This window comes from Adiantum capillus-veneris, chromosome 21, assembly GCF_014529385.1.
Source record: "Adiantum capillus-veneris isolate H3 chromosome 21, ASM1452938v2, whole genome shotgun sequence".
NCBI classification, from domain to species: Eukaryota; Viridiplantae; Streptophyta; class Polypodiopsida; order Polypodiales; family Pteridaceae; genus Adiantum; species Adiantum capillus-veneris.
The window spans coordinates 33,417,721-33,437,097 of record NC_140951.1 but is presented as its reverse complement, the minus strand read 5'-3'; the positions used below and the strand labels follow the sequence as shown (position 1 = coordinate 33,437,097).

Here is a 19,377-nt window from a genome sequence, read left to right as displayed (position 1 = left end):
CCGGCAATTATTTTTAGAGGTTTACGAGTTACGGCAGGCAAAGGTATGCTCTGGAAATCCAGTCATGGCTTATCTGAGATTGAGCATTTATGCTGGGGCCATGCTGAGAGAGTGCAAAGCAATATTGGGCATGTTGCTACTCACTGATCAGTAAATGTACAATTTCCACCTTCTATTCTTTGCTGCATCAAAATCATTTAGGCATTTGGGCTTCTTTGGTTATTGCACATCTTGCTTCTCTGGGATAAGTGTCGTACATTATGCATGTTGGTTTCTCACTAAAAAAAATATCATTCTTAGGTAATCAAATAATGTTTTTCAACCCACGCTGACGGAGAAGATAGAGATGAAGGCTAGCTTAACACTAATAAGAGAGAAGGAGAGCTGTTGACACGACAATTTGGTCCCTTCCAACCCTCTCTAGGGCCCCTCTCCCCGATTCTCGAGTATCTTTTATGGAGATCCACCCGTAGATGACTTTGTAACCGGCACACCACGCTCTTGTAATGCTCCAAACTCCTACTACATGATAGCACCAAGACTGCTGGGAAGAAATGCTTTCTAAGACTGATGTGGGTGAAGACAAACAAGGTTGTCACTGAGACTACTACTGAGACTACTTCTGAGGCTGTTCTACTAGATCTATCCACTTCTGGCTTTGGCGACATTTCTTTGGCATAGGTCTAAGCGAGCCTATGCAATGGCTTAAAACTGATCTGCAAAAACCTGGTCAAAGCACTTGTAGAGAGGTTTCTTCGCTTATCTGAATTGGGGTCATGGTGGAGGTGACCTTATGGCTCCCCAAGGAGGACAGGGGGAGACATATTACTGAGAATATCCAGCTCAAAACTCAAGTTGAGCTACAGAATGACCAGATCTGCTACCAATGAATAGCCTTGATGGGTCTGGCCTGTCTTGCAGGGCCCCTTGTTTGGCTGTGTATAGAGGTGATAGGTCCGCGAGCAAGACAAAAACCATAGGGGGATTGCTGATGGAGTGGGTCCCTATGGTTTAAACAATGGTAGAGAGATGGCTCCCAAAGACGCAGAAGGGATAGAGACCCGGGCACCTTGCTTGAGCACCTTTGAACTTCTGATGCCTAAGATATGTAACAACATTGGTACCCGTCTTGTGACAGATTCTCATTCCAGAACAAGTACTAGCGCATAAGCAAAGGAAAGTGAAAGGTAAGCTGATTGACAGATATTTGTCCAAGTTCAAGAATTCCTTGGCTCTTGATGCCAAGTGGATGGAGGAGAAGGACTTAGGGGATTCTCTTTAGATACTAGAGCTTTACCTTGGGGCTTTTGTTTTAGCACCGACTATTCCGAAAGTTATCGATAAACCAACAGGTTGACTCTGGCATTGTGCAGATTGTGCAAGAGGGAAGCCACTCCACTCCTTTGTCACATGTTACCTTGATGGGAATAAAGTTAGTGATTTTTTTTCGAGATTTTGGAGATATTGACAGGTTGATAGTGTTTTGCTGAATGACTTAATAAAAAATGGACGTTTGAAATGGGAATTCGTAAATTGAATGCTACGCATGCTCTCTCATTTGTGTATTGTTTGAGTAGGTGTTGAAAAGATGAAACGAGTCACCTGACGAACGATGTGAATGTGATAATAATGAGATTTACTAGACCAAGACATCTGTGAAAAGATCAACGCGGTCTTCATGTGATTGCTAATTAAGTTACAATGAGCATAATTCTTATCTAAGATCTTGACGGGGATAATGATGTGAATGTTAGTGACTGTTGTCTTTGTGCAAGTGCTGGATGTGTGCAGTCTAGTACTCCAGTACTTAGTGTCTATTGAGCTAGTTTTTGTCCTTTGTCTGTTTTGCAAGCGTAATTGAGGGCAATTATAATTCTTCCAAGAGGGGGATTTGTCATAAGTTTGTGACGTGGCATAGCTTCCAACTCGCAGATTCTAGCCGAGGGGCCAAAAGGGGTTAGGTTTCAACCTTAACCCCCCCTAACTTACCAGAACCTAGGCGAGGGGCTTAACCCATAAAAAGTAAAGCAAGGAGTCCAAATTGCATAAAAAGTGTTGACGTTGTAGGGTTGTACGGATGCTCGTCAATTGTGTATGCTTTTGGCCAGGGCCTTTATAAGTGTGCTAGGGCCTCTCTCTTTCGCAGATTAGCTTGGGAGCACTACGGAGAGAGCACCCGAGTCTTTGGGGCCAGTGCATGTGGAAGCGGAACCCCGCCGCTCTCTCTCTCTCTCTCTCTGTCTCTCTTCCCCCCCCGGTTCACATTTAGTTTAGTTGTTTGCAGTTTTATCACGTGTTGCTGTAGATCTTTGGCTTGGGGTGTCCAAGTCTATTACAAGACTACCATGTTGTAAATGATGAAATAGGTGGCTGTAGACTAAGCAAGAGAGGCGGTTCTACGGATGCTGATGTAATGGTAATAGTATTATCCGATCAATAAAGTACAAAGTAACAGATTTGAATTGCTGTGAGAACAACACTATGGTACCAGCTAATATGGAGTGCATCAAGAGTGGGTGGTCGAATTGTAAGAATAGAATGAGTGAATAGAGCGTGCACGATCCATTTTATTAGTGAAATGTGAGCCTTAAATTTGCTTTACAAAGCAAAGCTAGGAGAATACAATGGGACAAAGTCAAGAAGGATCTGATCTTGTAGTTGACTTAGGCATAGTTTTGCCTGTGGTGTTGAAATGGTCATGCATACAACCCTAGTTGGGCTTATCCCAACATGTTCAAGGTTAGTGCTATTAAAGACCATGCCTGTGAGATGTATCTTCTCATATTACTGCTGTTGTCGATGCTTCCACAATCTTACCTTATATTAGCGCATGATAGGACACCATAAGTGGCTCACAATCATTGAATTCATCTTGAATTATAAAAAAACATTGTCACTGCTCATTATGAGACAGTTGTTTTATGCAAATGTTTATTAGATCTTTTTTTTATAAATTTTTTCTTTAGGAAGCAGCGGCTTATTCAAGAACTTGGAGAGGACACATGAAGAATTTAGTAGGCTATGTTTTCTCAATTTATTGTATCTATAAGATGTTGAAGGTATGTTTTATCCATGTTGAAAACGTATTTACCAGCTCTTATTGTACCCGTTCTTTTATGCTTAATATCCTTCTTTCACGCATTATTCTCTAATTAGCCACCTGTAACTTGCTTTGTTTTGAAAACAGTCAATGCAGAGTGTTATCTTCAAAGAGGTAGGGTTTGGAAAAGTATCTATTATAATATCAATATGTTCTATGTTGAGCTTGACAGGGTCTCTAATTGTGCTCTATGTTTCTTTGATTAACTCTTGCTGCAGTCAAACTCTTTAGATCCGGTCACACAAACGCTAGGCTTCTTCCTGAATTTTTTCCACATTGGCATAAATGTTGCTTTATGGTCTCAGGTAATGTCTCATTTGTTGCATTTCTTGAATGTGTTTACACAGAAAATCACCTCTCTCTCTCCCTCTCCTGCTCCCACTCGCCCTGCTCTCCCTGCTGCGTACCCGCCCTGCACCCGCTGCCGCCCCTGCTCTCCTGCTTCCGGTACCCCCCTGCTCCCACGCGCTCCCTGCCCTGCTCGCTCTCTCTCTCTCTCTCTCTCTCTCTCTCTCTCTCTCTCTCTCTCTCTCTCTCTCTCTCTCTCGCCCTGCTGCGTACCTACCCTGCTGCCCTGCACCTGTTGCCGCCCCTGCTCCCCTGCCTCCGCTACCCCCCTGCTGGCCCTGCCGCCCCTGCTCCCCCGGTCGCCTCGGGCTGTGATAACCCCTGCTGCCCTGCCCCGTTCCCCTTGCTGTTGCGCTTCCCCTTTTTTTTTTGCTGTCCAAGCGTAGAGAGAGAGTGGAAGGAAGAGGCATAGAGAGAGAAGTAAAAAGAGCGTAGAGAGAGAAAGAGAGAAAATGTTGTGTAGAGAGAGAAAGAGGGCAGAGAGAGAAAGTTGGTCTTTCCAAGCGTAGAGAGAGAGAGAGAGAGAGAGGTGAGAAGCGTAGAGAGAAAGTTTGCGAGCGTAGAGAGAGAGGGTTAAAAAAAATAAATCCGCGCGTAGAGAGAGAAAGCCTAGTCGCGTAGAGAGAGAGAGAGCTTCACTCGTCTCTCTCTCTCTCTCTCTCTCTCTCTCTCTCTCTCTCTCTCTCTCTCTCTCTCTCTCCCCCCCCCCCCGGTGGCGGCCCTTCGACCATGAGGAAGCAGAATGGCAAGGATGACCCGATGGAGGATGCCATCCAAAAATGCAAAGAAGAGCTGAGCGAGTCCATCAGCCAGATCGACCGCCACCTCTTAGGTACTATCAACATTCTCGTCGCGTGCGTGACAGCACAGGAAAGCACGACACATACACTCGAGAATCGCGTGAAGGCTCAAGATGAAGAAATTGCACTACTCAAGAAAGAGCTCGCAGAGGTGCGATTGCCTTATGTCCTTGAAGAGGGAGAGCTTCAACCTTCAGGAATTGACGAGCTTAACACGATTAAGGAACAAGTGCGGTCCATCAAAGAAGGTGGGGAGCAACAAAAAGAAATGATGACCTCGTGGGTAGATGTCATCACAAAGACCCAACAAAAAGCTGAAAAGGCAGAAAAATGGATCGAGATTGTCAAGAAAGGGAAAGGCAAGGAAATAACCCCCACCCCCACACCAACCATCATCAATTTGACACTAGAAGAGGAGCAAAGGAGACGTGTGCGGGCCTTACACGTAAGGATATGTGGCCTGAAAGACCAAGATAATGTGGATAAAGAGGTGAAAGAACTCATGACTCTGGTGGGGGTCAACGAGCAGACGCATACAAGGGCCTGGAGAGTGGGCACTAAGAAAAGCGGGAGCAACGGAGAAACCTCGAAGGAAAGGGCACTCATTCTCCGCTTCCCCTCCACGGAAGCGAAGAAGAACTTCCTGAAGAAGAGACCGACCCTAAAAAAGACTGGCATCTTTCTTGGAGATGACCTCACCCTCTCGCAGATTGCTCATATGCAAGAAGTAATGCCGGAAATTAGAGCAACAAGGGAAAAGGGGAAGATTGCTTTTTACAGGGATGGAAAGGTGGTGATATTGGAGCGACGTCCCGCACGACGATGCGAGACCTAGGGGACCACACTAAAGATGGCAACCTGGAATTATAACGGATCACTTCGTCTTGATATAGGGGCCTTTGAGGAGAGCTTCACAGGGAGAGACATCATCTTCTACTCTGAGATGCATCAAGCCCTTGGGCAATCCATGCCACAGGTGAGCGGCTATAGATGGGAGACAACCTGCAGACAGGAGACCAGATCGGAGCATCAAGGACGAGGCTTAGGGGGAGTGGCAGTTCTATTCAGGGAGGAGTTGCAGCCATTGATATATATAGCGCGCAAGGATGAGCATGCTAGGTACATGTGGGTGAGGCTCAGGGCAGAGACGGGCAGATACCTCTACATTGCTATCTGTTACTTTCCTCCTAGTACGTTAGTATATGCATCACCTAGAGAACAATCCCCCTATGTAATGACATATGGGAGTTTTCTAAGGACGGTGACATTATCATACTAGGGGATTTCAATGCTAGGAGTGCTCACCACCAGACAATATTTTATGATACTTCCGAGGAGATGCTTAGGGAGCTGGCTGCTACAGAGATGGGTCTATGTAGATTATCACAAGATGAGGAATTTACTGAGTATAGTAGATACTTGATAGATATGGGAACCGCACATAGATTGGCCATTTTGAATGGCCTACAAATATTTTCGACAGCTGGAGGTTTTACTTGCTTTCCACACCGACATGGTGCCAGCACAATGGATTATGTCATGGCCCAACAAGGTCTCATTCCATTCTTTCAGGATTTCATGGTGGGCACTAGGCCAGTTGGAGTAGCAGTTGATCATCACCCTGACGTTTCAGTTTAGCACAACTCCATTAAGAGAGGCCCCCACACACATTCGGTATACCTTCATTAGGAAGACGGACTTTGTGTATATGGATGAGATATATAGGAAACTTTGCACCTAGGAGCCAGGATGGCCACTAGATGAACTCACTCAGATATACTGACAGAGACGCTCCATGATGCAGCATCAGAAGCATACCCCCACAGCCAGCCTACACGGAGACGATTTGGGAGCATGTCCCAGAACAGTTGGTACGATGAGGAGCGTAGAGAGATGAGGATCAGATTACAGAGGGAAGTGCTCATGGGTATTACCACACATAGACAGTCACGGATTATCTTTCGCCGCCTAGTGGGACGAAAGAAAAGGACTTATCTATCCCAGCTAGAGCAGGGTCTGTATCAGCTATTTATAAGTCAGGACTCAGGTGAAGCATGGAGGCTATTCCACGAACATTCACCACCACCAGTGGTCACCTCCCCTGAGACATGGGGGGAATATGCCACATCTCTCTAGACAGCTTCAGGACAACCACCTCTGCCGGACCCACTAGACACATGCTCGGAGACGTGTTCTTTCTTTACTGCCGAGAGGGTAAGGAAAGCCATTGACAGGATGAAGACAAGGAGAGCACATGATCATGATGGGCTGGTAGTAGAGCACTTCATCCATGCCAGAGATATGCTTGCAGAGCTCCTGGCTATGATGTTTAATCGAGCCATGTATGAAGGCTTCCCTGAGACTTGGAGTATGTCCACGATTGTGCCTATTTTCAAGTCAGGGGATCCCGTGATTCCTGGGAATTATCGCACCATCATGGTTGGTCACACATTAGCTAGGCTATATGCATCCATTCTTGAGTAGGAACTGAGTAGATAGGCAGAACGAGAAGGCATAAGATCACCCGGGCAAGCAGGTTTTAGGAGAGGTTTCTCCACTCTTGACCAGATTCTGACACTCAGCTATTATTGAGGAGGGTAGACACCATGGCAAGAGGATCTATTGTAGCTTTGTGGATTTCTGCAAAGCTTTTGATACAGTGCCGAGAGCTAGACTTATACGCAGATTACAAGACATGGGTGTGCCTATAGAGCTGATATGGGGGATTTTGGCTCACTACAGGACAATGATGGGGCAGGTGCGCACCACTGAGGGAATGCCTGACATGGTCCTCTCCACTATTGGAGTAAAGCAGGGATGCCCCCTATCCCCGACTCTTTTTGGGATGTATGTGGATGAGTTTTCGGACTATGTAGAGCGTCAGGGAGATAGGGGGCCTCAGCTAGCAGGGAAATGGATTCCGTTGTTACTATATGTTGATGATATTGTGCTGATTTCCGACTCTCCAGAGGGGATGCAACGTCATTTGGATGCTTTTGCATGCATTTGCTCGTGATAGTGGATTGTTTGTCAACCTGGGGAAAACCAAGGTTATGGTGTTCAACACCACACCACAATGGGTCAGGAGGTTAGCGCCCATTTTTACGTATGGCCAGGAGACTGTGGAGTACACAGATGCGTATACTTATCTGGGGGTAGTCTTCGCTGCACCAGTGTTTTCACTACGAAGAGCATGAGAGACCAGACTGACGAGAGCATATGCAGCTTTGGGGGTAGTCTTCGCTGCACGGGTGTTTTCACTACGAAGAGCATGAGAGACCAGACTGACGAGAGCATATGCAGCTTTGGGGGTAGTCTTCGCTGCACCGGTGTTTTCACGACGAAGAGCATGAGAGACCAGACTGACGAGAGCATATGCAGCTTTGGGAGGACTGGAGAGGATGTGTTCGCAGGTTCAGTTTCAGGAACCGTGAACAAAGCTCTGGCTTTTTGGCACTCTAGTGACTCCAGCTATGCTGTATGGAGTTCAGTTCAGGTATGGGGACCCTCAGTAGACCACCATGGGAGATTTGGCAACACAAATGGATGGAGATGTATGGAGAGGCCTCTGGTCTCTATGATCGCTCAGATGATCCAGGCTAAGGCCTCAGTGCCACATGAGATTATCCAAGCCGAGCTAGCAGCCCTCCCCCCCCCCCCCCCCCCCCTCTCGTGGTGGAGGCATTGACTAGATCAGTATCCTTCTGCACGGTCTATGCAATCTCCCCAGGGACAGATACGCTCGGCTCGCCTTGGAGTCATCTCGACAACTAGCTCTAGAAGGCGATACAGCATGTTGGTATGGACAGATGACAGCATGGTTTCAGTCGCATGGTTTAAACATGGATAGATTGCCTCCGTTTCAATACTCCCTAGATGCACCCTCCCTGTCTCTCACACGGACAGAGATCACCAAACTCATACGCTAGGATCTGATTCAGCTAGATACAGGAGCACATGGATACAGCCAACACAGGAGTGGGGCACGAAGATGGCCTTCTACACAGAGCATCTTCTCCAACTCACGGAGGACGGTTTTGTGACTAGGCCTGCATACATGGATACGCACTTATCTCATGGGATAAGGTGCGCTATTGGGCAGATACGCACATCCTCACGTCAGCTCCAGATCGAGACTGGCCGATTTCGAGGGGTGTCGGCAGGGGCCAGGATATGTCACCTATGTAACTTAGAGCCAGAGACAGAGCTACACTACACATGTCATTGCCCGACGTACTATGAGATACGCGGCCGCTTCCACTGCTTGTTCAGAGAAGGCTTCGGACCTTTTTCTAGAGTCATGAGATACAAGGATCAGAGGTGTCTCGGATTGTTCCTACTAGAGTTGGGTAGACTTAGGGAGAGCTTGCTGAGGACATCAGGGGAAAGACAGTTTCAAAGACGGATCACAGATTTCTTTACACCAGCCAGGGGAAAGCCAGAGGAGCAGTCAGTACAACAGATCTCAGAGCCCACCGATACCAGAGGTACACTACTTGATCGAGCCACTGAGCTAGGCACATCCAGATGCCCACGACCTCGGGGGGTCTCTTACCATCGACGAAGGCTGCAACAGAAGATACAAATCACTCTAGCTGGACATGCAAGACGCCCAACTAGAGTACTGACCATGGAGGAGGTTGATGAGATTCGACAGCGACCGATGAGGGATTTCATTTGAACCCACCAATCCCTCCCCCCTTGTATCTCGTCTCAATCCCGAATCAGCTTCAAATTTATTTCCTTCCTCACTGTTCTAGTGTTTAGTTCTTAGTTAGTTTAGTTCTTTTAGTTTTGTACTCACACATGATATCAGATTCACCACTTGTAATTTTTTGGTCTCATAGGTCATTTTGGCCTTTTGAAGACGTTAATATAACATTTCATTTCATCTCTTCTCTCTCTCTCTCTCTCTCTCTCTCTCTCTCTCTCTCTCTCTCTCTCGTGCTTGAATAATAGGCCTTGAGTTCAACACTAGGCAGATAGATCTTTGAGTTCTCTTGGGATTGTTCTGACGAGCTTAAAAATTTGTCTTCTCATGTGTGTGTGTGCCTTTGATTCTTTGCCAATCTATCACCCGAGTGTGGTAGATTGGTTATCCCAATGTATGTATATATGTGTACATGCATTTACATGTATGCAAGCACGCATAAGTGGACATGTACTTCTATTTGTATTCAATATTTAATGAATTTTTCGTACTATTAGTGATTACCCATACTGTACAACGTTTTTTTAACTTTTTTTCCTTACCATACTTATCGTGGTATCCCAAGATAGGATGCAGATCCCTTGCATAATCAAACCGTAAGAGTGGTGGAAAGAATCCACTTTGGTCTTTTTCTCCACTATGAAAGGGAAGGTACCATGATGAAGATCTCTTTGACTAAGCCAACTTTCACAAGGCATCACTAATATAGCTCTCATACAAGTGTGAGAACTGTTCAAAATTTGTAAAATTGTTGGCCTGCACGAGCTCCTGCTCCTATATGGCAGTCTCCTCCGTCCAAGAGAACCCATGATCTAGTCATAGGAGCTCCCTTTGGACCAAGAAAGGTCGGGCTCGTCCCCCAGGAAGGTGTAAAATGAAAGTATTGACACAGTGCCCCATCCCCTCTGATAGCATGCTCTCGCAAGCATCCTACTGTTGGGCAGAACTCTACTTGAGTCTTCAACGGCTGAGAAGAGTTGGTCTCTTGCGACCAGTTCTGTGTTTGCCGTTGTCCTCTAGTGCAATCAATCACGAGATGATAAGGTACTAATTTGTTCTTACGTCTCTAGAGATCAGGATGGGCTCCTTAGCAGTGTCTGGCGAGTGTGAACCAGCTATGTGTGAACACACGCTTAGTTGAAGGGAGGTCAAGAAGGCCGGTTAAGGAGTCCTAAAAATATGACGCTAGGTGCATTTGTGAGCTATCTTGTGTGATCACCACACTTGGACTACAAACCCTTGACAGTGCTTGCCTTGACATCCACGCTTGGGTGTGGGCTGCTGGCGTGGGACACCAACCTTTGAGGTGACAAAACTAGGGCGGGGTAGCTTTTTGGCTTTTAGGCTCTATGGCTAGGAGGTGAGTCGGAATTGGGCAAGGGGGCACATACAAGCTGGTGGTGGGAGTTTATGGTAAGTACTTTTCATTTCCATCAATTCTCGTGTGGGGTGGTGGGTGTTAACAGAGAGAGCGAGCGAGAACTATGAGTGGCTTCTTTGAGGAGCTGGGATCACTGTCATAAACTGTTTTTTAATGATCATCGGGAAAAATTAAATTTTTAGGAGGCCATATGTTGATGTGTTGATGGTATAGGCTTATTCTAGAGTGGCTGTCTCAAGCGAAGACCTTTTTTCTATAGAAACATGGTATGGGGAATGTGAAGGGAGAACAGGATAGGGGTTGGGACGGCAAAAGTTAGGGAACAGGGTTGGTGCCCAAAACGAGAGAAATAAAAATCATTTTTTTTTCCGAATTTTTTTGAGCTACACGTATGTCTCATAGAGCTAACAACACTTTGAAAGGACACCAAGCACTTGGGACTTGAGAGGTTAGAGGCTCTTGGGCCTTGGCACTCGGGTCTTGAAAGCTGAAGGCTCGACTCTTGAGCCTTCAACAATGAGGAGGCCAAGCCCTTCCTTTGGTAGGCTATGGAGGCCCCAATGTGCCTCATCCTTAACACCCCCCTCGGGAGATTACGAGGCTACGAGGTTGTTGATGTTGGTTAGAATGAAAGGTGGCCTAGTCTTGGGCAATCTTTATGCTTTCCTTGGCCATTACGAGTATTTCTTGCATGTTGTGCAAGACATCGGCCACAAAGTGCATCTTAATCTCCTTGATTCCATTAACGATTGGTGGTTTCGGCTCATAATCATACATAAGCATGAGCGGGTTATAGCCTGTAGCAGAGTGCTTAGTAATGTTATAAGCGAATTCAATTCGTGGGAGATTACGTTCCCATTTAGATTAACGGTGGGAGAAATATGCATGTAGCATATCCGCCATGGTTTGGCTAGTATGTTCGGTCTGTCCATCCGTTTGAGGATGATCCGAGGATGACATAGCCAAGCGGGTGTCCAGTTTCTCGAAAACCGTTTGCCAAAAATTGCCAGTGAACTCAAGATGATGGTCACTAATAGTGTCCTCGGGCAAACCATACTATAAGTGCTCCACAACGAGCTGAGCTAACACGTGGCTCTTTACGGTGGTGCGAGTAGGAATAAAACGTGCCATTTTTGAGAGTTAGTCAACAACGACCTAGATGGCATCACGATTATCATTGGTCTGGGGCATTCCAACTACAAAATTCATAGAGGTGGTAGTCCATATCTTATCACGAATTTGTAGACGATGTAGTAGTCCAACATAGCGTTGACGTTCAACTTTATCGAGCTGACATTGCACGCATTCTCTCACTTATTTCGCAACAAATGCTTTCATGTGCGGCCAATAGAAGTAGCGGTTTACGAAGGCCAAAGTAAGGTGTATGCCAGGGTGTCCCGCGATTGAAGCATCGTGACATTGAAACAAAATCTTCTTGTGGATATCCTCATCAACGGGCACACACACTTTGCCTTGCTTAAAAAGTAATCCACCAAGAATGGAATACATTTCTGCTATGGTGACCTACCTTTCTCTTCGTCGCCAGCTGACGGGCGTTCAAGTTGCCATTGCTCTCCAAGCTACATAATCCCTCTTGGAGTGGTCGCCAAATCTCTCCAAAGTAAGGATCTGGCGACGCCCTGAGAGAGAGAGAGAGAGAGAGAGAGAGAGAGAGAGAGAGAGAGAGAGAGAGAGAGAGAGAGAGAGAGAGAGAGAGAGAGAGATAGAAACCAATCAGTGAACGAAAGAACATTCACCTCGAAGATCGTACCAAGGGCATCGCCCCCCCTCCCCCCCCCCCCGCGCGCGAGTACTTACTTCTTTTCACTGTCGTGGACACTTTTGTCTCCTGTAGTTCCGCCATCTTTCACTACCTACCCACCAATTTGTTGTCACCCACACATAGTAGATTCTCCTATGACCTTTTTGGAAATGTGGTAGAGAAGCTTGACATTGACTTGTAGTGCACAAGAAAAAACCCGGTGCATTGTATATACGCCCATCACTCTAGGGCTACCTATCTTTCCATTGCATACTAAGAAACACACTCTCTATTGTGTGCCTTGAGCTTCCTTCGTCTTCTCCAAGCTGTGTGCGTTTCTCTGCAACCCTAATTCCAACAATTGGTATCAGAGCAGGTTGCGTCCTCCCGGGCTTAGTCGCCAGCTGCTCCAGCACACTCCTGTTCACTTTCTCCAATTACAGTGAGGTTTGGCGAGCGTTCGCAGGTCGATAAATATTTTGGGAGTGCTCGTAGAGCTTAGTCTGCTTAGATTTTTGATTCGGGCTCATTTCGGCCTCCGTTTCCACTACAAGCAGGTCTGCACAGGCAATTTCGTCATTTTGTGCAGAATTTCTGTCAGTGTCGTTTTCTGCATAACAGGTGCTTTATAGTCTTCTACTTTTGGTGCTATATAGCACGTGTTATTCCCGCTCCGTTTCTCTTATTTTCGGGCAGTTTTCACATCAGGTGCAGCATTCACCATGGCTGACAACAACACAGATGTGTTCAAGATGTTTGCTGCTGAGGACAGGTTGGATGGGGACAATTACCCTATGTGGGCTTAAATGATGCAACACGTTCTTGTGTCAAAGGGCGTTGGGAATATTGTGTAGGACAATGATGTACGTCTTGGTTCTGAGGATGTAGGCGATGTTGCAGGTCTTGCTGCAAGCATTGCAGCTATTAGAGCTGTTTTGCCTACGGCAGAGCAAGCTTGTTGGGATGTAAAGGATGCGCAGGCTGATGCATTGATTGCGTTGTCTGCGAAGCGCACCATTGTTCCTCACATCCATTCAGCAAAATCTGCAAAGCAGGCTTGGGATATTCTGGTTGGTCTTTATGCAAGTCGCAATGAGGCTAAAATTGCTTTGCTACGTAAAGAGCTGGAGTCGAAGATTATGCATGAGGAGGATGATATGGACACTTTCCTTGCTAGTGTCAAGGATATCAATGAGCAGCTTATTTCTGCAGGTGAAGTCATTTCAGACAGTTCCCTTGTGCAGACTGTTCTTGATGCCTTACCAGATTCTTACCAGACTTTTGCTAGTACTTGGAGACTTATGACCCAAGGAAATCTTGAAGTTGTCAAGTTTGATGCATTATGCACATTGCTGTTGCAAGAGTCACTTTCCATGAAAAACAAGACTAGACAGCGTGCAGTTGAACAGGCTTTTATTGCTTCTCAAAGAAAGGGTGGTAACAGCAATGCAGCCACTTCTTATGGTTCTGCTGCGAGTGGCAAAACTTCTGTTCACAATGCGTCTGTTGGCAGCACTTCGTCTGGCAATTCTGGTGATAAGGGCAAAAAGAAGATGCGTTGCCATTATTGTAAAGCTAATGATCACTTGATCAAGTCGTGTGCTAAGTTGAAGGCCAAAGAGGCTAAGAAGAAAGAGGGTGGTTCCACTGCAAATGCCAGTTCCACTACAAATGCAGCCATTGTTGAGTCTTCTGTGAAAGGAGACTGTGATACTGATGTTGATGCAGGATGGGCTTTTAGCGCAGAGTGCTCTTACAATCCTGCTGTCCATGATGCATGCTTGTCAGTTGCTGCAGATTCACATGTGTGGTATTTCGACAGTGGTGCTACAAAGCACATTACCTCACATCGTGAATTCTTTACCTCTCTCGAGTCTGTCCCTCATGTGAATTCAGTCACTTGTGCCAACAATGCCTCTTATCCAGTTCAGGGAGTTGGAAAGATTGTGCTTACTGCTGCTAATGGTGGTTCTTTCACACTTGTTGATGCACTTTATGTACCTGCGATCAAGAAGAATCTCTTGTCTGTATCCGCACTTGCTAGACTTGGACTTGTAGTCAAATTTGTGGATGACAGATGTACAGTTCATGATCTCAGTTTTGGTGATGAAATTGTTGCATCTGGCCTTTTGTGCCATGGGCTGTATAAGCTCACTTCGTATGACAAGTGTGGACAAAATTTTGCAAATGTTGTTGCAGATTCAAGGCTATTTCAGATGCAAAACTTTCGCATGCACGTTTTGGTCATCTGAATTTTGCTAGTTTGTTGCGTTTGCAGAAATCTGATATGGTTGCTTCTTTGCCGCCTCTTGAAGCACCTGTCAAACATGTTTGTGAAGGCTGTATTTTGGGTAAGATGCAGCGTTCTAAGTTTCCAAAGGATGGTTCAGTTCGGGCCACATGCAGGTTGCAGCTTGTGCATAGTGATGTTTGTGGGCCCATGCAAACTCCGTCCTTGGGCAATTACCTTTACTTTGTGACTTTCATTGATGATTACTCTAGGCATGCATGGGTATTTCCGCTTAAAGCGAAGTCCGAAGTTTTTATGTGCTTCAAAGAATTTCTGGCTATGGCTGAAAATGTCTCGAAATGTACTATGGGCACCCTCCGTTCCGATCGAGGGGGAGAGTATATGTCTCATGAATTCAATGCATTTCTGGCTAGTCGTGGGATAAAACACCAATGTATAGTGCCTTATACACCTCAGCAAAATGGTGTTGCTGAGAGGAAAAACAGGTCGCTGACGGAAATGGCACGATGTATGGTCAAAAGTCAAGCTTTGCCGCATTCATTTTGGCTTGAGGCCATCATGTGTGCCACTTATGTACTTAACAGATGTCCTACGAAAGCTTTGCAATCTATTACTCCATATGAAGCATGGCATGATAGAAAACCTTCTATTGAGCACATGCGTGTTTTTGGTTGCTTGGCATATGCTTTGGTGCCACAAACACAACGCAGAAAATTGGATGATAAGGCTGTCAAATGTATTTTTGTTGGTTATAGTGCTGAAAGCAAAGGTTACAGGTTGTATCATCCGCAAAACAAAACGTATTCTGGTCACGGGATGTAGTGTTTGTGGAAGATTCTGTTCAGCCCTTGCTGTCATGTACTAGAGATGGTAATGTAAGCTCACAGGACATTTATGACACTTTATTGCCTCTTTTCAGTGGTGGAAATACGAATGTAATTTGCAATGAGGCAAATGTACAACCTATGGGGGTTTCTGAAAATGTTATAGATCAGCCTATTACTCATGCAGATGTACATGATGTACTTGATGAGGAAAGGGCTGAAAATGAGCGGGTTAGAGGTATGCCAAAATGGCTGGTGCACACTTTGCGTGACAGTAAATTGGATGCACCCTTGTCTAGTCGTACTCGTTCAGGCTCTCGCCATGCATCTTATGCATCAGATTGTTATGCTTTGGCTGTGTCTAGTTTACATGATGTTGAGGAGCCTCTGTCTTTTGATGAAGCATAGAATTCAAAAAATTGGATGGCTGCCATGCAATCAGAATATGATGCACTTATAGAAAATGACACATGGACTTTATGTGATTTGCCTCCTGGCAAAAAGGCCATTGGTACGAAGTGGGTTTACAAGTTGAAACGCAAGCCAGATGGTGAGATCGATCGCCATAAGGCTCGACTTGTTGCAAAGGGTTATGCACAGCAAAAAGGCATAGATTATGAAGAGACTTTTGCTCCACTTGTCGTATGACTACTGTGCGTTTTCTATGTGCATTGGCAGCTCATTTTGGTTGGGATGTACATCAATCAGACATTGTTACTGCTTTCTTGAATGGTGACATATTTGAGGAAGTTTATGTAACGCAGCCTCGCGGTTTTGTCATAAAAGGACAAGAGGACAAAGTGTGCAGATGTAAGAAGGCTTTGTATGGGTTGAAGCAATCTCCTCGTGCTTGGTATGAGAAAGCTGACACTCATTTGGTCAAACAAGGCTTTCGTAACAGTCCAACAGAAAGCACATTGTATGTAAAGCGTGAGGGTGATGTACTTCTCATTGTTGTTCTTTCTGTTGATGATTTGCTGATCACTGGACCAAATGAGAGACATCACTTTCAAGATGAAAGATTTGGGGTTGTTGCATCATTACTTGGGTATACAGTTTATGCAGTGTGATGGTGGTATTGCCTTGTGTCAGAAAAGTTACATAGAGACATTGCTATGTAAGTTTGGACTTGAGGATTGCAAACCTATTGCTACTCCCATGGAAACAGGTTTGAAGTTGAGTCTACATGATGCTGGCGATCCTGCTGATGTCACTCTTTATCAAACTGCTGTTGGCTGCCTCATTTATGTACGCAACACGACGCCGGATATTCAGTTTGCAGTCTCACAGGTCATCAGATTTATGCATAGCCCAGGGTCTAAGCATTGGCAGGCTGTCAAGAGGATTTTCGGCTACCTTAGTGGCACTTTACATCTTGGCTTGTTTTATCCCAAGGGGGGGTCATTGCTGCCAGACTTACATGCTTTTTCGGACTCAGATTGGGCTGGTTGTTTTGACATGCGAGTGTCCACAAGTGGTTTTTGTTTCATGCTTAGCAGTTCATGTATATCATGGTTGAGCAAGGAGCAACCTACTGTGGCCACTTCGAGTTGTGAGGCTGAGTACAGGGCAGTCTTCACAGCTACGGTTGAGTGTGTGTGGCTCAGACGCCTTATGGCTGATTTGGGTGTTGGACAGGACATTGCCAACACTATTTACACTGACAGTCAAAGCGCATTGGCAGTTGCGAGGAACCCAGTTTTTCATGCTCGCACAAAGCACATTGAGGTGCATTACCACTATGTCAGGGAGAGGCTCTCAGCAGGAGAGATCAGCTTGGCTTATGTGCCAACACAGGACAACCTTGCAGATCTTTTCACAAAGGCATTGTCTCGTGAGAAGCTTGAAGCTCTCCGCAAAGCTTTGGGCTTACTCCCCTTTGGGGACTGATCATGTCCATAGGGCATGGCACTTCCCTTTACTCATGTGCCAGCTCTCATTCACCGCATCACTCCAGGGGGGATTTGTTACCATATACATGTGGTAGTGATGTGTGTGAACACACTAGGACCGCCGGGGCATTTTTTCCCTCTTTAGGAGGTTTTTTCCCCCGTGCATTGTATATACGCCCATCACTCTAGGACTACCTATCTTTCCATTGCATACTAAGAAACACACTCTCTATTGTGTGCCTTGCACTCTCTATTGTGTGCCTTGAGGTTCCTTCGTCTTCTCCAAGCTGTGTGCATTTCTCTGCAACCCTAATTCCAACAGGTGTATGATGTCTCAATAAAATGGGGCGAAGAGAGGAGAAAAAGGGGAAGGTGGTTTTTTTTTTTTGTGTGTGTGTGTGTGTGTGGGGGGGGGGGGGGGGGGGGGGGGATCATGATGGCCCATAGTGGAGGTTGCCACGTTGAAGAATACAAATATTTAGTGAATGAAGGTAGTATTTCTTCCTGATTAGGATATTTGAACCGATTCTTCTCCTCAATTTGAGTTGAGAAACTGATATTGCGAGATTGTGACAGGCTGTTATCCTCTCCTCTTTTTGTTCTACCGTATGAACATCCCATTTCATCATTGGGTTTGAAGTTGTCCAATGGATAAAAAGGATGGATTTTCATGTGACTGATTACTGTTTTAGTCATTCAAACCAAATCTTATGGTGACAATTTTTTGCAGTATGTATCACTTGCTTTCATTGGCATGCTTATCACAATGTCCGTGAGAGGCTTTCTTCACAACCTAATGAAGGTGATTTAATCAAGACAATGATTTCTACGCTATTTGCATAACTTATTTGGCAAGGGAAATCTAATTATCCAAACAAATGCAGTCGTTCTATGTGTTATCTGGTGGTGGAAGTGGTTCATCAACGAATGTCGTATTGCTGTTATCAGAGGTGATGGGAATGTACTTCATTTCTTCAATTTTGCTGATAAGAAAGAGCCTTGCAAATGAGTACAGGTATATTCATGATCATGATATTATGGGCACCTTGATCACTAGCACATTGCATTACAACACGGGAGGTTTTCTTTAAGACCAAGGTTCATTATCATGATATCATCAATGAAAACAGTGATCTAAGCCAAAAACATGCTTGATGGCGACTCTTAAGCCTTCTTGCATATATAATATGCTAAGAGAGTGTGTCTTTCATTAATGATCATAAATACATGTATTAGCCATGTGCATTTATGCTAGCTGTAGTGCATGTTGCATTTCCCGAGCACTTTTGTGGCTGCCAATTTTTGCATTCAAATGAGAGGAAATGTCAAGTGAATTCTCATAAGAAAGATATTTTCAATGTCATGGTTTTGCAGGCTTATCATCACAGATGTTTTGGGTGGAGACATACAGTTCAACTTCTACCATCGGTGGTTTGATGCTATTTTTGTGGCAAGTTCATTCGTCTCATTGCTAATCATTGCTGTGCAGTATACATCACGTCAATCGGACAAGCATCCTATCGAGTGATTGATTGTGACAAAGCATTTACTTCCAAAAATAGGAAGAAGGCTTGGCAATATAAAGCAGGTTGCAGATCATTGTAAAACAGATAATTAATTCAGAGGATTGCCGCCGCATTCATGTTGGGTATTTCATAGCAGCACGACCAGCTTCCTCTGTATGGAACAACTTAGTTCAAGTCCTTCCAGAGCAGTATTGATGGCTTTGGCTGCATGGAAGAGTGAGCTTGCTGCGAGCGGGTCAGTATGCTAATTCAACATGGAAAGGGAACCCTTGGGTTGGGTGTAGCTTGCGCAGTATTCATCGTTGTACCTTGCTCTTACATGTTACCTGTAATATATTAACACTTGCTTGCATGTACAGTAGTCCAGCTCGCTTCTAAACAGTTTTGATAAAATCAATGTTTGTGTGTGCAAACAAGTTTCGTGTGAACATTGCAACACAGTGTGACATCATCTCCGTAATTTAATTTTCCATCCACTTGTGTAAATTTATGAAGATATTGCAGCTTCTGGTCTGCTTTTATGTGTCGACTTTCCAATGAAGCTCGTGGTTCATACAACTCCCGTGTACAGAATGTTATGTGATTTTTTTCTTTGAGCCAGCTTCCTTGCAACTGAACTTGTTCAGGTAGGAGTTTTTTGCTGTGTGTTATGAAAATAGCATCAAAGACTGTTTCCTGCTTGTCTTCAAGACAAATGAAGTCAATGTGTAGTGGTCATTGTTGGCGTGCCAGGGTCTCCCGTTGTCGTGCCTTGGCATGTGCACAATGTGATCACCTTCCCA

General features: G+C 45.2%; 1 protein-coding gene across 3 annotated transcripts in view; it reads left to right on the top strand.

Moving 5' to 3' along the window:
• The window catches only part of LOC147430755 (GPCR-type G protein COLD1-like), a 103,107-nt gene extending 83,987 nt beyond the window's left edge, over positions 1 to 19,120 (top strand). For 2 of the 3 annotated variants that reach the window (XM_086493319.1, XM_086493321.1), the window contains 7 exons: positions 1 to 43; positions 2,967 to 3,059; positions 3,188 to 3,214; positions 3,319 to 3,405; positions 17,800 to 17,871; positions 17,954 to 18,084; positions 18,444 to 19,120. The exon at positions 1 to 43 is cut by the window's left edge and continues 46 nt beyond it. In XM_086493319.1, the coding sequence (XP_086349445.1) occupies positions 1 to 43; positions 2,967 to 3,059; positions 3,188 to 3,214; positions 3,319 to 3,405; positions 17,800 to 17,871; positions 17,954 to 18,084; positions 18,444 to 18,597 (607 nt within the window). In that variant the 3' untranslated portion in view covers positions 18,598 to 19,120. The remainder of the gene's footprint in view (positions 44 to 2,966; positions 3,060 to 3,187; positions 3,215 to 3,318; positions 3,406 to 17,799; positions 17,872 to 17,953; positions 18,085 to 18,443) is intronic. The other variant, XM_086493320.1, reaches the window with a different exon arrangement.
• Positions 19,121 to 19,377: the final 257 nt, after the last annotated feature.